This window comes from Rhamphochromis sp. 'chilingali' (genome assembly GCF_963969265.1).
Source record: "Rhamphochromis sp. 'chilingali' genome assembly, chromosome: 5".
Classification (NCBI taxonomy): domain Eukaryota; kingdom Metazoa; phylum Chordata; class Actinopteri; order Cichliformes; family Cichlidae; genus Rhamphochromis; species Rhamphochromis sp. 'chilingali'.
In genome coordinates, this window is record NC_137932.1 from 10,531,173 (window position 1) to 10,547,530 (window position 16,358).

General features: G+C 40.3%; 2 protein-coding genes across 6 annotated transcripts in view; one reads left to right on the plus strand and one right to left on the minus strand.

Moving 5' to 3' along the window:
- Positions 1–1,103: 1,103 nt before the first annotated feature.
- LOC308397678 (pro-opiomelanocortin-like) lies at positions 1,104–7,253 on the plus strand. Of its 2 annotated transcripts, XM_080883723.1 has the most exons (3): positions 1,104–1,746; positions 4,405–4,566; positions 5,229–7,253. In XM_080883723.1, exons 2-3 carry the CDS (start codon positions 4,447–4,449, stop codon positions 5,919–5,921), a joined length of 813 nt encoding a protein of 270 aa, XP_080739849.1. In that variant the 5' UTR covers positions 1,104–1,746; positions 4,405–4,446; the 3' UTR covers positions 5,922–7,253. The 2 variants fall into 2 exon arrangements, with proteins under 2 accessions (XP_080739849.1, XP_080739848.1); XM_080883722.1 differs by lacking the exon at positions 1,104–1,746 and having other exon boundaries at positions 3,876–4,566.
- A 129-nt stretch (positions 7,254–7,382) lies between these two features.
- Positions 7,383–16,358, minus strand: part of LOC308397676 (protein EFR3 homolog B) — a 32,690-nt gene continuing 23,714 nt past the window's right edge. For 3 of the 4 annotated variants that reach the window (XM_080883716.1, XM_080883719.1, XM_080883717.1), the window contains 16 exons: positions 15,719–15,797; positions 15,115–15,250; positions 14,863–15,024; positions 13,635–13,746; positions 13,504–13,555; positions 12,999–13,171; positions 12,812–12,887; positions 12,464–12,625; positions 12,050–12,181; positions 11,900–11,967; positions 11,671–11,798; positions 10,960–11,051; positions 10,819–10,867; positions 10,509–10,615; positions 10,290–10,339; positions 7,384–10,158 (listed from right to left, as the gene is read on the minus strand). In XM_080883716.1, coding sequence (XP_080739842.1) covers positions 10,053–10,158; positions 10,290–10,339; positions 10,509–10,615; positions 10,819–10,867; positions 10,960–11,051; positions 11,671–11,798; positions 11,900–11,967; positions 12,050–12,181; positions 12,464–12,625; positions 12,812–12,887; positions 12,999–13,171; positions 13,504–13,555; positions 13,635–13,746; positions 14,863–15,024; positions 15,115–15,250; positions 15,719–15,797 — 1,684 coding nt within the window. In that variant the 3' untranslated portion in view covers positions 7,384–10,052. Of the gene's footprint in view, positions 10,159–10,289; positions 10,340–10,508; positions 10,616–10,818; positions 10,868–10,959; positions 11,052–11,670; positions 11,799–11,899; positions 11,968–12,049; positions 12,182–12,463; positions 12,626–12,811; positions 12,888–12,998; positions 13,172–13,503; positions 13,556–13,634; positions 13,747–14,862; positions 15,025–15,114; positions 15,251–15,718; positions 15,798–16,358 lie in introns of all 4 variants that reach the window. The other variant, XM_080883718.1, reaches the window with a different exon arrangement.

Here is a 16,358-nt window from a genome sequence, read left to right on the forward strand (position 1 = left end):
GGGTGAAAATGATGCCAGAGGTAAGAGGAGAATGGCCATACCTCTCCTCTCCTGTTAGCTAACAGCGGGAATTAAGGCTACAACTCACACGTGCTCACTAAAACTGAACAATAGAAAATAGGAAAAATGTTTTCTGGTGTCATGAGTCTCAGCTTCTGCTGCAACATTTGAAAGTTTTGGTCACAAATCGGTGTAAACAACATGAACACATGGATCCATCCTGCCCGGAATCAGTTCAGACTGGTGGTGTCTGACATGAATGCATGACACGTAACACAACACATCTTTGTATGTGCATCGCTCATTAGATATTTGTGTCAATGAGAAGGTGAACAGGTATATCTGATGAACCTCCAATGAAAAGGTGGCAAAACTTACTTACTAGGTAGTCAACATAAGACAATAACGTATCATTTTAAGGTCATTTGGGCTGATTTTTCTGTTTTAACTGTATCATAAAGTAATAGTTCACATGTTTGCAGGTAGTCAGAAAAGACTGTTGCTTATTGATGAGTAGTTGAAGGGGGCAGACTGTGGATGCTTATATTAAGAATAGCCAAAGACATAATTAGGTCACGATATGTGCATTTTTTTCTACTCTTGCTTTGTATAATGGCAGTTAGAGGAGGTATCCTCAATACGGTCAATTCAGGCACATATCTCTGACTTTGAGCACAGCAACCTGACCCACATGCACCTGTAATTCAATATAATAGACCTTTTTTAAAAATCATATGAGCATCTTCTGTCTCATTTTTCACTCACTGTGTCCTTTCAGCTATAAAATGATAACAAATAGCTGGAGATAGGCCGGTTTATGAAAGGAAAGTGTTCTATATCTCTTACAATGGGTGCTTGTTCTCCACTTGTGCTGTTCTGTGTGACTTGTCCTTGTGCACCTAACCCTGCAGCAAACGAGCGGCAGAATGTGTTTGGCACTGGCACTAAAGCTTCAGCTGCACAATATTTCCGTTTTAAAAGCACCACGTGTGTTTATTTCTTTATTTGTGTGTATCATCCGCACTTGAGGTCCACTCATGACGTCCAAACAGTGAGTCAGGTCCTTATAATGAAGTTTTCACGCAGGGATACATGCACACCTTGTCAAAACGAGAACCACAGAGAAACGATCCAATCAGTCAAATCGATTGGCACCCTTCACTGTTGCTCAGAGGATAATGATGTCAGTGATTAGAGCTGACCTTTGAGGGATTTAAAGCGTGGACATGGGTCCGCTAATGAACAGCAGTTGTGTTTCTTTTTAATCAGTATACGATAACGTAAACATGCTTTCAAGAAATGCAGGGTACTTATAGGGTTTCAAGACTGTGTCGCAATCAGAGGAGGATTACAAAGAGGGGGGGGAAGTTAACCAGTTAACCACAGCCTCATCACCCGGCTGATGAAGCCAGCCTCGCTATTGATTAAAAAGTGTGTGGGAAGCGTTTAAACATACCATACGCAAAACTCCACGAATGCACGACTCCTCCCCATCAAGAGAAGGAGCAGGAGACCCTTTACCTCAATCACACCCCGAGGCCTTGAGACGCTTTACTTCACATGTCTATAAAAAGAGCTTTCCTCCCTTAAGGAAGCAACAGCAGACCCTCTCCTACTGAGCATTTCTCAAAGAGCAGAGAGAAAGCAGGAGAGGAGGAGAGGGACCACAGTTTAGAGTCACCAGTCTGGAGGATCTGTGGACAAAAGGAGTGACAAAAGCAAGAGGAGAGAAAGCATTTGAAAAAGGTAACAAATATATTTATATGATTTGTTTTTTTAAACTTGCTTGTTTGGCGTGACTTGTTGGATGAGCTCAAATTAACTTATTTGCTAAACTCCCTTATTCATGGATTTGGGAATTTCTACTATTTTATATGATGTGCTTGCAGTAAAGGATACACAGTTATGATGAATTCAGCTTTCCTTTAATGTAAACAAAAGGTGATCTAACTTACAAAACAGTAGAGATCATTTCACACGTACAATTTTGCATTTATTTTGATTGCAGCGCTCATGCCTCTTTTATCGGAGTCTGTCTGTGGAGAGCACAGCTCAGCTGTGAGTCATTCAGTAGGAAGACGAGTCTCTGCCAGACTCGCAAAGACAATGGCTCACCGAGGACTCACTCTTTAGAATAGTGAAGGAGGAAGTGAGAAAAATCCAATACCCCGGCAAAGAAAAGAAAAAAGATTGTTTACATCTTTAAACGGTTAACACGCCCAGGGAAAAGTTTGACAAGTGAGACAGGATTTTTCTCAACATCTGTGAAGCATCAGATGACTGGCAGTGTGTCGGATTTAACCAAAAGCAGTGAACATGGGGTTTATATACTGCACTTCGGTTTCATATTATAGATATTACCTTTTTATAATAAGAAAGCTGTCCTCGAGACTGATTGGAAATAGGAGAGTATAGAAAAGAGAAAACGCAATAAGAAGCATGAGAGGATATTCATCCTCATGACTTCAATAACCAAATTGTTCATATTCAATTAAGTAGCACACTTCAAAATGTACTTATTGTTGTCATTGTTGTGTATTTCTGTTAAGTTTTATTGAGACAATTAGATTCATTTTTTCCTGCTTGGTTTCCAGGCAAGAAAACAACTCTGAGCTCAGAAAATGAAAGTATTTTAGGGTCTATTGTGAAATCCCTGCTAGAAATTTATGTCTGAAAGGAAGTCCTTTATCAGAATTATTAACAGTTCCTTTGGCTGTCCCTGAACACAAGCAGCAATACTGTTCTCTCTATTCTCCCAACCTAGTTATAGTCTGTACGCTGCAACAGGCTGAGAGAAAGAAAGAAAGACAAACAGCTCCCTAATGTCTTAGCATGCAGTTTGGTCAAATCCACTTTTATTTATTGCGTCCGATTTCAAAACTAAGATGATGACAGAAAAAATGTTCATCTGAAAGCTTCAAAGCAGAACTCCACAACCCATTGGGTGATGTCAAAGTAGCTACATCTGTCTTCAATTAGTCAAGACTGAAAAAAAACATTGCAGTCCTGCTGCTGAAAGACAAAAGTTGCTTCATAGCTCCTTGCGTTTTCAAAAAAGGAAGCTTAAATTTATTGGCAGTAGAATAACACAGCCTTGCAGCGGTAGACAGTGACATCAGGATCCCAGCTGGTTGCTCTCTGCACACAGAGAACAGTGCTGTGAAAAAGTATTTGCCCCCCTGCCTGATTTTGTTTTCATTCAGTTTTTTGTTTTTGCATATTTGTCACACTTTCACAACATCACATATTTTTTTTAATATTGGACAAATATAACCCACATTAATATAAAAATGCATTGTGATCCCAAAGAATTCTGGGAAAATATTTTGTGGACTGAAAAGACTTTTTTTTTTTTTTTTTGGAAGGTTAGAGTCCCGTTATGTGCAATGTAAAACTAACACAACATTAAATAAAAAGAAAATCATATCAACAGACAAACATGGTGGTGGTAGCGTGATGGTTTTTGCTGCTTCGGGATCTGGAAAATTGATAGAACCATGAATTCTGCTTCCCGAACATAAAATCCTGAAGGTGAATGTCAGGCCATCAGTTCATGTCTTGAAGCCCAACCACACTTGAGTTTAACACACAAGCAAGTCCACCTCTGAAAAAAACCTAAAGGAAGGGTTTGGGGGTGGCCTAGTCGGCGCCTGGACTTAAATCAGACTAAGATGCTTTGGCATGACTTTAAAAAGACTGTTCAGGCAAACCCTCTAATGTGTCTGATTTAAAACAATTCTGCAAAGAAGAGTGGACCAAAATTCCTCCACAGTGACGTGAAAGGCTCGTTGCTAGTTCATGCTTCGCTTGCTGCCAAGGGTGTTCCACCAGTTAGTAAGATTAGGAGCAATTACTTTTTCATACAGGGCCTTAGGTGTAGGTAAATTAAATCATCATTTAAAAAAAAATCTTCAAATCTATTATCTTCATATATTTTCAGTCTAAATCTCACATGAAATTAACCCATCAAGGGAACAGAAGACCCTGCCCTGTCCCTCCTCTGTTTTGAACCTCATCAGTCCTGCTGATCGTTTTGACACAGTCCTCAGTGCTGAAGGTTCATCCTTTGAAAAATAAAAATAAAAATACTGCCACATGTTTGACACCTTCAAAATAAAATACATGTGCTCCTGATAAACAAACACCAAAAAGAGAACATAGTTGTTTAAGTTCACGTGTTTAAGTTCATGACACACCAGCTACAAAAGCTCGGCTCTCTGGCTATTTCGAAGGTAGTGTTCAAACACATCACGTTACATAAGGACGGGCGGAAAGTGTTACGCAAGCGCAATTATTAAGAGACACCTACTGTATTTCTTCACAAAATAACATTTCAAGATGACTAATGAATATTTTTGTCTGCTGAGACTCAAAGCTTTCCCCACTGTGGCTTCACTTCTGCAGCTCCACCCCAGTCGAGTTGGTGTCCTGTGCACCGGGCTGAAGATGGTGTGCCAGTGCTGGTTGTTGGTGGCGGTGATGGCATTTGTGTGCATCCCCGGGTTTGAGTCAGTATGCTGGGACAACTCCATCTGCAAGGACCTGAGCAACAAGGCGAGGATACTGGTAGGTCGAACAGCCCTGCCACTTCTTTTAGATCGTCATCACTGGCCAAGAAAACTTATCGGAGCCCTATGTTGCACATTTTCATCTCATCCGTAAGCGCAATGTAAAACATATTTAATGGAATCTGGTCAAATTAAATGTAAGTAAACCTTACATTTTAATCAAAATTATCGCTTCCACTAATCTTTTTTTTTGTTAGTGTCAAGGTGATGAGTACTTAGAAGTACTTAGAAAATGGAAACTTAAAACTCAGAGCATTTTCCCCCGGCAAAGCCAGGAGATCTGTGGTGATAGTGAACAATTTCATTCTTTGACAAATAAGTTGATGTGAAAGCTGAAAAGATGAGTCAACACAGTCCTTAAATGTAATTTCTTGTTTCTTGTTTCTTGAGTTGTCCATGTGATAATAGCCTTAAGTGGGTGTGTTTGGATACAGAACAAGCTGCAGTTATTTTATCAATGCAACACTAAATTTAAAACCTAGAAAAGCCATCTGTAATTTTTAACACCTGTAAGCAATAAAGGGGATTTTTGTTTGTTTGTTGTTGGTTTTGGGGATTTTTTCCTATCATGCCAAGTCTTATGACTTCACCAGCAGCTGTCAGGGAACTTCAAGTCTTCCTGCTCTGTATGACATTATCTTTGCCATTTCTTCCACACAGGACTGTGTTCACCTCTGCATGTCTGTGATCCAGACTGAAATCCCAGAGCTCAGTGCATTGGCCCTGAAAGTTGACAGTGATGCTGATGCTGGTGATGGTGGTGGTGATGATTATGATGATGACCTCTTACTCAGAGTTATTCTAGCCACACTGGCTTCCCATGACAAAATATCCGAGTCAGATCTGAAAGCCCGCAGCGACGAGCGGCGCTCCTACAGAATGGAGCACTTCCGCTGGGGCAAACCAGCAGGACTTAAGATGCGAGAGCCAAAGCTTAAGGCCCGCAGTGACGAGAGACGCTCCTATTCAATGGAGCACTTCCGCTGGGGGAAGCCCTCGGGCCGTAAACGCCGACCTGTTAAAGTCTTTGCCTCTTCTCTGGAAGGAGGAAGCTCCTCTGAGGGCCGTTTTCCCTTTCAGGCTCGCAGACAGCTGAGCAGTAGCGAAGATGAAGCGGAGGGGGACATTGATGGAGGAAGTAATGAAAATCAGGGATTGCTGAGGGCCAGGGACAGCTCCAAATCACAAAGCCCCTTGAGCTTGCAGGAGAGGAAAGATAGGACCTATAAGATGAGTCACTTCAGATGGGGCAGCCCACCTGCATCCAAACGTAACGGCGGCTTTATGAAGCCGTGGGAGGAGAAACCTCAGGGGCAGCTGGCCAAGTTCTTCAGGAACATTTTAAAGATGTGAAGAGAATAATGGGATAAATGGAAGATTCAGCAGGGGAGGCGGATAGCTCAGAGAGTCAAATAGCCATTGCATGTTAGTAACCACATGTCTTAATTTTAAATTACACAAACTCGTTGCTATCTTTTAGCATGTTATTGAATGTCCTTCACCGACGCACCCACTGACTGCCTTCAACTTCTTGGCCTCGAATCCAAAGCATTCTGAGAGCATACTCATCTTAACTTTATGAAGAATCAAGCTGAACAGTGACCATCACAGCGAGGTCAAAGGTGACTGTAAGGAAATAAATTATTGAGACAGTTTTTAAAAAGTCATGTCTTTATGTAAATAAAAAATAATATTAAAGATCCTGTTTGTGGCAAATAATACATGGAATCTTTTGCCTAAGGTCATTTATTAAGCAAAACCTTGATGAGAGCTGACAAGTTGTGAGCTCTCATCAAGTGTGAGTTGTTATGTCTGTCAAACTGCGTTATAGGGCATTTTTAATGCATTGAACTAACTGGAACCCAATCTAACAAGGAAAACATAATAAATAAATAAGATCTGAACGCCTGGAGAAATGTTGCTCAAGGTCACTTAAAAACAAACAAACAAACAAACAAATAAACTATGAAGACACGAGGGGTGACTCAATACTTTTACCCAGGACTGTGTCTTTAGACAAATCTGAGGATTTAGGGGAAGGGGAATGGACAAAATTCTGAATATTAAGACTGATAAAATACAAGAAAAAGGATTTAAACGTTTTTAACAACAAGGTGAGTTTGAGTTTCTTTTAAACTTGTGGGTATGGTGGAGTATCCTTTATTCAGAGGTAATGATTTGAGTATCTTTTACTGGACAGCAGTGGAGCACCTTCTCTACCAGACTCATTCAGCTCCACTGTCACCAGTATGGATGCATGAAATCCTTCATACCATTTTCATTAAACCATTATAATAGAATGAGATAAATAATTTCTTATTTTTTTAGGACTTACAGAGTCCATGAATGATTGTGCATAAGTTTAATGAAAATGCAGCCAGACTTAGACTGCCACCCACTGGACCTGAAGCATAACCACAGAAAATCAGCACTACTCTGAGCTTCAGCTGCTTAATTAATTCTTAATTCTCAGATCGTTTAATTTCATAGCCGACTGTGACACCAGGCTCAGAATACATAATAGTGTGACGTGAATTTGAGCTTGTGAGTTCAGATCCTTGAAAATGCTACACTATAGGAAAAATGTGCTACTCATGTGCTGGGAGATGGATCACGTACTCAGATGACCTCAACAGGAGGTAATTGAATTAAACATTACTTTGAACACTGCGACTACCGAACAGTGGTGCCGGATTTAATGAGTCGACGTGGTTTTTACCAAACGATGATCCCCTTCTTCGTCTCAGAGAGTTTCCATTAGCAGGCAAATTAAAACGAAGACAGACTTTTCATGGTTAGAGATAAATTTATTCTACAACACGGTAACATCCACTAGCATGCAAAGTCAGGTATGACACGCATAAGGCATTTTCTCCATGTAAAAGCTGCCTTTCTCACTAGGTATTCCAGTTTTTAAAGTGCAAAGTTCACAGAACAGATTTGACCTACAGCACTAAATTGTAAAACAGAGCTATTAACCAGACATGTAATGACAAAAAGTAAGTTTGGATTACCGTCAGTTAATATTACATTATGCGATGCAATGACGACACGCGGACTGATAGATTTACAGGTCTTCACTGCCAAGTTCAAGATGCTGAAAACACAATTTTACAAGGTGTAACTGGAAGGTTTAGACAGCTGCACACGGCTCTTAAGTAGCTTTTTCTGCATTAACGTGGTGGAAAGAGTCACTGGACAGAACTGTAAACTACGTCTGGAGAGCTTGGTCTTCGGTAATGATGACACAGACACGCACACACCTGTACGAGCGTTAGCACAGACACATAAATACGCTCACTCGCGCACTGATCAAAAAGGGGTAAACGTGAACAGACGATCACATACACTGGCATGTGCTGACACGGATATACACAGGACATGACATTCAAAAACAGAAAAAACAAAAGAAGAGCCAGTGGAAATGCTCATGACAGGGATGAACTAGACACCGTCTTCTGTTCTGAACAAGATGGTTGCAAAACGGCTGGAACGGGTGCGGTTCACTCACAGAAGCAGCACAGAGGGAGAGAGAGTGAGGGGTGGTCTCTTAAAAATGTCACAAAACTGAACCATCACAGCACCACAACAACAGCAGGCACAATTTAGAAACGCACAAACATGATCTGCTACCTACAGTTGGACCGTGTTAGCCAGACTCTTGACAAATTATTGCCATCATACTTGTTGTTATACCTGTGTGTGTGTTTGTGCACACACTGGGCTTTTAGATGTTTTTGAATCTTGCTGAGACATGCAGCTGAAAAAGCTGCGGTATAGTAAAAAAAATCATAGTGCAAACTCATTCCAGCAGGACTGAGAATGTAAATGGAAACAATGCAGGTCAGGGTTATGGTAATGAAACCTGTTTGAGTAAAGCTGAAAATGATCTTTTTCCAGCATTGCCTCGGTAACCCTTTATTAATCGCTGTGACATACTGGCCTTGAGATGATGCAAATTTCTCCTGTGGGCTGCTCAGATGTTAGGATTTCACGTGCTGCTGGTTACTTATTGGAGATTTTAACATTGTCTATCTGAATACTAAGTGGATTTCTCTTTTATCTATGAACACAACCAGTGCAGAGGCAGTCTAAAATTAGAATATACAGTATATATACACACGCACATTAACATCCTTATGCTGTACATCAGCTTAAAGATTTATATATTCCTCTGTATGTACACATTTATATGGAAAGGGGAGAAAAATAAATGTTTTTTTAGCATTTGATCTGGTAAACATTGCTGTAAATCCTTTAGTGTGGTCATGACTGGTGCAATGTGTTTTAACTAAATAGATTAATATTTAGGTAAAAGAAACAGAAAGAGGCGAAAAAGCACTTCTGGGTAACACTAAGAAGGCAAAACCAAGCTACAATAAAGCCTAAAAGATGGATGCTCAGCAGCTAAGTGGCATGGGAGATGAGGATAATTACCTTTATGTCTATACAACAATCAGACATACACACAAATACAATCAAGTAAATTAAAATGTTTCAGTTTCCACAAACACTCTTTCTGGTCATCAAAACAATTAAAAAAAATAAAAAATAATAATAATATTAATAAGCAGTCTAGCAATCTAATTTTGTGATCAAAGGTAGTATGGCACCCTGGAAGGGACAAACAAGTTTAAAAAAATGCACAAGAATAATAGTGCTATCAAAAAGTTTCCAGTCGCAGGCATGCGACTACTCAACTCATTCTCAAGACAATAAATAACATCCAGTCGGTCAAGTTTTCCCCTCACAGTTCTTGACAATTTCTAATTTGAAAATCCAACCAGTGGAGTTTCTACAGACATCCCAGTCCCCAGTCACACAGGCCTAGAGACTGGTTGGAGACCACCTGGAGACCATCTTGAGACCACCTGGAGACATGAATATGCCAGCAAACTGCCAGCAAGTAGTTGGTGGCAGATGCAGGAGGTTGTCTTTAGTTTGCACAGAAGACACCAGCTTATCTGCAAACACTCGCCAACTACTTACTGAGCAGCTATGAAATTGTCTTCAAAGTAAAAGCTGCACCTTTTGAGACATGTTGGCTTCAGCAATTAGGCACAACTTTTATTTGAAGGTGAACTTTGCAACCAATTTCACCAGGCAAGTGCCATCAATTTCCAGCAACCACTCGCCAACTGATCGGGGATTGCATATCATTCCCAATAGGCCGCTGGCTGCCAGGGGTCCCTAACCAGTCTCTAGGGATGAGTAACTGATGCAGTAGAAGTGAGTGAAATACGTTTGTTTTCCTGCTCAATATAGACACTGGTGAGCTTGTTTTTGTTGCAATCAGAGGCTAAAATAAAATCTCAGACAGCTAAGAGGTGTTCTTTAGTTACAGCTGAGTTTGTCCCACGTGCACTGTGGCTGTTTGATTCCACGGTCAAGACAATTTTACAGTGAGGATCGGTTGCCCTTTCAAATCTTTTCTCTGTCCTTGAAGGCTCTACTGTACGCTTACGTTGCTGAAGACTTTGTGGTTTAGTAAACACATAGGTCAGGAAACTTCATCTCGTAAATGGGTACAGATCGACTCTGGCTTTGGCCGTAACCTGATGAAATGGTTCCAGATGGGCTGGGAGGGGGTCTGAACAGAAAGAGGAAGAAAATAAAGCTGTTAGTTCCAAAACATAAAAATGCAGGTATTCTCCTGTTAGTCAGAATGACTGCCATCCATATTATTATTGACTACTCCCATCCCAAAGCTCTGTCCCTTACCTGATTGTGATCTCAAAGATTTGATTTAGTTTGCTCTGCAGTTGTGTGGCCTATAAGGGACAGAAGACATCAAAAACAATACATTTAAGACCTTCTTTAAAAAAAAAAAACTAAAAAACACCCCACACACACACACACACACACACACACACACACACACACACACACACACACAAGCAGTTTTTGTTTTTTTTTTTCAACAGGGTAGGGGGTCTATACCCTGGCACCACAGTGGGCAGCTATCTCCTCAAAGGGGGCCTTCTGGAACTTCTCCACCACTTGTCTCCTCCGCTCCCTCTCCTGCTCCTCCATACCCACACTGTCCACTAGAGGGAGACAAAAAGCAATATAATGTAGCGTGTGCCTCAAAGTGAAAACATCAAGACAAAGTTCACGGACACTTTATACAAAAGTAGTTTGTATTTGTTCCCTGCTGTCATGCTTTGGTAAATTACGTCAACATTTAGAACATCAATCCATCATTGTAAACTAATAAAAAGGGCTTTGCAAATGAAGAGAGTGGATTTACCAATGGCATTTTTCAGGGTTTCAAATGTGATCTCCTCTGCTGGAGTCCTCTGCAGACCAGAACAAGAATCTATGTTAAATATCTTTGTACAGGGTACATTTGAGGGTACAGGGTACAAGGTTGTGAAGTCTTTTTTTTCACCTCTTCCTTCTCTGGGCTATTTCGGGACTCAACCTCCACCTGAAGTGAGATGGTCTCACCGATGCTCTTTCTCTTGGACAGACGGTCCTCATCTGGAAGCAGAGTGCAGAAAATTTATTGAGTTTTTTCAATAACTTTTTTCACCACATGTTCATATGCCTCTGCAAACCGCCTGAGTCATGCTCTCCATACTCTGCACAGTGTTAATACAGCTTCAAGGTGGGTACAAAGGATTGATGGCACCAACTCAGACCATCTGACCAAATATGAAATATGGTAACAATCTCCCCTTTTCTTAAATAATAGAAGAGTATTATATTATAGTAAGGCTGACCTTTAGAATAAAAAATGTCACTTTTCCTACAAGACATCTTTGTGAATGTTTCTAATAATTGTTATATGAATTCATGAGTTATGGCTAAAAACCTCTTTTTGTGAGGTCACAGTGATCCTCAGGAACCACCAGAATGTATTGGGTCCATCTTCAACTCCAAGCGGATAACTTTGACAACCAAATTTTAAAGCAATTTTCTCAAGAATAGAAGGGATGAACAAATGGAAAGATAATTCATCATCAACCTGAAAACAAAATGCTCACAATCTCAGCTGCTGCTGGCACAGTGACATGAAAAAAAGAGGAAATATAAACAAAAAAACCCCCCAGAGAAATTAAGACCTTTGCATCCGAACGACTAGTTTTAGACTCCTTACCAGTATACTGAGGGACATAAGGTGTGGCGAGTCTCTCTGTATTATAACCACTTCCTCCAAGGCTCTCTGTGATCTTTGACTGGAGGAACAAAACACTTCCTTCTACTTTGTCCAGTGAAGAATGCAATCTAGGAAGAAAAATAAACTGCATTCAAAAGCAGGAATTTAAAATTATTACTGTGTATCTGAATATCAAATTAAACACTTGTGGGTTGCAGCTGGTACATACTTTGGACTGTCAACAAAGACGGCCTCGGGCAAAAGGTAAGGACTCTCTTTCTGTCTCACCTCAATTACCTGAAAGGCAGAGAGTCAGGGGATAAACAAACAGTTACAGTAGCATTAAAACACAGACACGCAAAGAGGCTCAGACACACACCTCGTGAATGTGCTGGCAGAAGGCTGGGACGGTGGTGAGCTGGCAAATGAGGTTGAGGTAGGCGGCGACAAGGGCATGAACAGCACAGCGGTTATAAACAGGCAGAGCCTCGTCGGTGGACAGAGCCAGATCCTGGAAAGGAAACAGAGACACCGCACTGTGAAACACCCTACCTCAGAAGGATTTGTTCTCATCTTGTAATGTTTGGTCGTTTTATTTGTTTTTGATTTTAAACCATCAGCTATGACACTGTCCCAGTGTTACAGCTGATGGTCAGTGTCATTTGTGAAATGATACATGTGAAACTGACGCTTTCTAAGCTGCGATTAGGATATTTTTCATCTTGTAGTTCAAATGTAGTAGATAAATGCAGCTCGGGGAATAAACAGGCTACTTAAAACTCTACATTTATACCTGCAAGGCAAGTGCGAGGCGAATCAGGTCCACCACCACCTCTTCATTGGCCAGCTCTACACTGAGAAGACCTAACAGGGCAAAGAGGGTCTCGTAGTGCTCCCGGCCACTGCTCTCCTCCTTGCAGCCCAGGTAGATGTGGCGATATAGCTGCTGGGCATGCTGTGAATGGATGAAGCGCAGGGTAAATGGAACTCGAAATGTCTAGTGCAGATACATTGGTGTAAAGATTTATTGTCAAAATTATTTTAAAATAAATATTTAATGTTTATGTGAATTTACATAATTCACAGGGATGTTGTTCAGCAGGCGGAACAGGTTGTCAACTAAATAAATTTAAAAAATTACCTTCTTCATGAATAAATTGTCCTGCCTGGAGCACTTGTCAACTTTGAGCTTCAGCACAGAGATGTCCGAGATGCTGCTACACAGAAAGAAGACCAAAGAGACACAAACTGTAACTGAAGTATGGGTTTATAAGGGAAGTATAAAAACACTTCAGCCCTTCAATCTTCCTGCAAAAACAATCACACACCTCATATTGGCAAACTTGGGCCTGTTTTCATGCCTGTCAATGAGACTGAGGAGGATTTGCAGCACCAACAGACGGACTTCTGGATCCTCGGTTAGAGAGAAGGACAGCAGGGGCTCCAAGAAAGAGCTGGGCAGCGCTGTCAGCATGTTGGTAGTCTGGAAACCTGCAGTTACCTACGAGGGGGATGATCAAATCCCACACATAGTTTACAAAACTGAACATGCACTGGAACATCAAGGTAACTGCAGTGTGGTTATAATTTCCCAAGTTAGCAATAACTTGAGAGACTCTTATGCTGCGACAGTGTCGCAAACTATCTTAGTTTAAGTGACACTTCTGAGACTTTCATTAGCAAAGATCAAGAACTTGCCCATAAAGCCTAACAAGGCCACTGATTTTACAATCATGCGGTTTGATAGGAATACGCATTTCGTGTCAGTCTTTATAAATTCATGAAGATCCACAAGTTTCTTAAAAATTAAATCATTGAGAAATGATAACTTACCTGGACCAAGGACTTGAGTAACATAACCTGAATCATCCTGGTACCCTCAGGCCTGGAATTACAAACAGCAAATAAAGACTGTGCCCTTAAGTTTACCAACATACAGGTGAATACTGTTTGAGTCAACTTACCCAGAGTCCGAGGAGGGCAAAGTAAGGTGAATTCCAGGAACAGGGATCTTTCCCATAATGAAGAGCATGACCTCTGATCTCTGGTAAGTTGGTAGAGTGTTGGCAAATGAACCTGAAAGGGACAGAACCAGACAGTTTGTACCAAATGAAATAAAATGTTCAACAAAAGAAAAAAGAAAAGAAAAAAAATCTATATTAGTAATTAGGAATCCTCCAAGGGACTCATTTACTATTTGTTTAAACAGGAGAAAAAGAACAAGACTAGTGGAGTAGCCTGGATATAGGAAAACACTCAGAAGAGATCAAAGTGAGTTTAATTAAATAGGCGACATTAAACACTGCCTACACAAATATTACGTAGGTAATTTAAACACCATTTGAAACTGTTAGTCACTCCAATAATTGAGAAGCACTCTACATGTCACTGAAACGGGTAGCCAACCAGAACAATCCATGCACACAATATCAGATTATTTGAAACTCAGTGAGCATGCATCAACCAGCATGCAGCCTGTTTCAGTTGCTCCTGTTTGTTCTCTTTACTTTAATTTTTTTCTTACTTATTTCTTTGTCCTTTACTTTGTACTTAAGAGTGTTCGCCTGTTTTAATAGCTTTCTTTTCAATCATGTGGATATCTTTACATACTTTTCTTAGGGATTATTAAAGTATTTTGATTGTTGATTGATTGTTTGCTAATGTCAGCAGTGCTAGGGTCAGCTTACAGATATATTTCAGGCCCCTGAAGGTTCTTATGTGTACCAGATATTTTCTACCTACCAACCAACCACCTACCAATTCTTAGCATTTATGCTCCTGTAACAACTTTTAAAAGTATTACATCATTTTTATTTTACAGCAGTAACATGTAGTTTATATCCAGAAACTATGCGTGATATATTATGACGCTATAAGGTTGCCTGGCAACCATGCAACCACAGGCTAAAATGAGCTGTGATTTTTTTGTTTTTTTGCTTTAATGCACCTACACACAACGCATTATAAAAGCATCCTATCATTTACTAACAGCAAAAACAGGCCAAACCATGCTGGAGCATGGGAACATACTAGTTGAATAATAATATAACCAACTAATATTCTGTTGCCAAATAGCATCTGCAGCAATCCACACACATATAGTCACACACATACCTAGTAATAACAATTACTACTTGCACATACATCTACTAAACACTCCCTCACTAACAAATACAAAGCACTCAGACTCACCAATGGTCCTGATTACAGCCTCCTGCAGCTGCCTCTCCTCATGAGCTTTGATGATCTTAGTGCCGATGTTGGTGCTGCCGTCATATGAGCCGGTTAGCTCGTAGTCTACACTCAGACGAAGTTGCCGCAGCAGGGTGTTGAACACCTCTAGCACTGTGGGACCTGCAAATACACAGTTTACAGTTAAAAAAAAAAACATTCACATCTCTATGTGTTTATGACTTTACATGACCTTGGAGGATTGCAACTTACCTACAGAACCACTGGCTGCAATGGCAGCTGCTTCCAGCAAGACTTCCACTATCCCAGCTCGCACCGTGGCTGAATTCTTGCTGTTCGCATCCAGGTGACCGAGAAGTTGCTGGATTACCAAGTGTGAGTGCTGGGACTGAAAGAAAAACAACAAAAAACCGAGGAAATTATTGACCTGTCTTGAAAAAAAGAAAAATACAGAAAAGAAAAAAAGAGTGAGAGAGAAAGTGACAGAAAACTGTTGTATTGAAGTAATACGCTTAATTAAATGGCAAACTAAAAACTGGATATTGGTGATAAAGTGCATTACTCCTTTTGCATTTTTCATTCAGGCCCAAAATGAACCACAGCTGTGAGCAAATAGGCTGAAGCCCAAATTGAAATCAGTGAGAACTTCATGAATATTGAAGCACATTTCTTCTTTGCACCACTAAAATGTGCAATAACCACTTGCAAAGATAAAAAAAAAAACATGGTGGTCAAAAATTCATACAAAAGTTTTCCATATTCCATTTCAACCTAGTAATGAAGTCAGCAGAGTGTGAGACAGAGAAAAGAGGCAAGGGTAAGGCTGTGAAGGATATCATGGCAGTGTATCACTCACCTGAATGGAGTACATTATGATCTTGAAGCAACGCACTGCAAAGGTCTTTCCCTCCCATAGAGAGTGGTTATCTAAGTGCCTGTGGGGTTATGAACAGAGGAAGAGAAACAGGTTGGATACACAGGATGTAATAACACAGCAGTAGGGATGATGGAGAGCAGTAAGGCATAAAGACCGCATTTAGTCCAGACAGCATACATCATGTCTGGGTTTAAGAATGAATGTAAAACTGAAAATAGGAGTTAGTAGTGCACAGATAAATACTTACTATGACATACGGTTTGCTTTACAGTAAGTAATTAAATACTTAAAAACATTCTCTCAATCTGACATTGATAGAACGTGGAAAATGTGCAATTAAGCTGAGCACACGACTGCTGAGACTAAAATTGACAGATAATTTAAAACGGATTTGCTTAACAATATAAATGTAAAATATAAGTGTGCAAGGAAAATGTGTGTAGGACATGGGAACAGAAATGAAGAAAAAGGCATTGAGGCACTACAAAGTACCTAAAACTGGGCATTTTTAAAACCCATAATGTAGTCAACATTTACCTCTATTTGCAAGGGCCTGAAATATTCATACTGTTATATCCAATCTATTAACTTATGTACCTGCCAACTAAAAGGTCAGCCA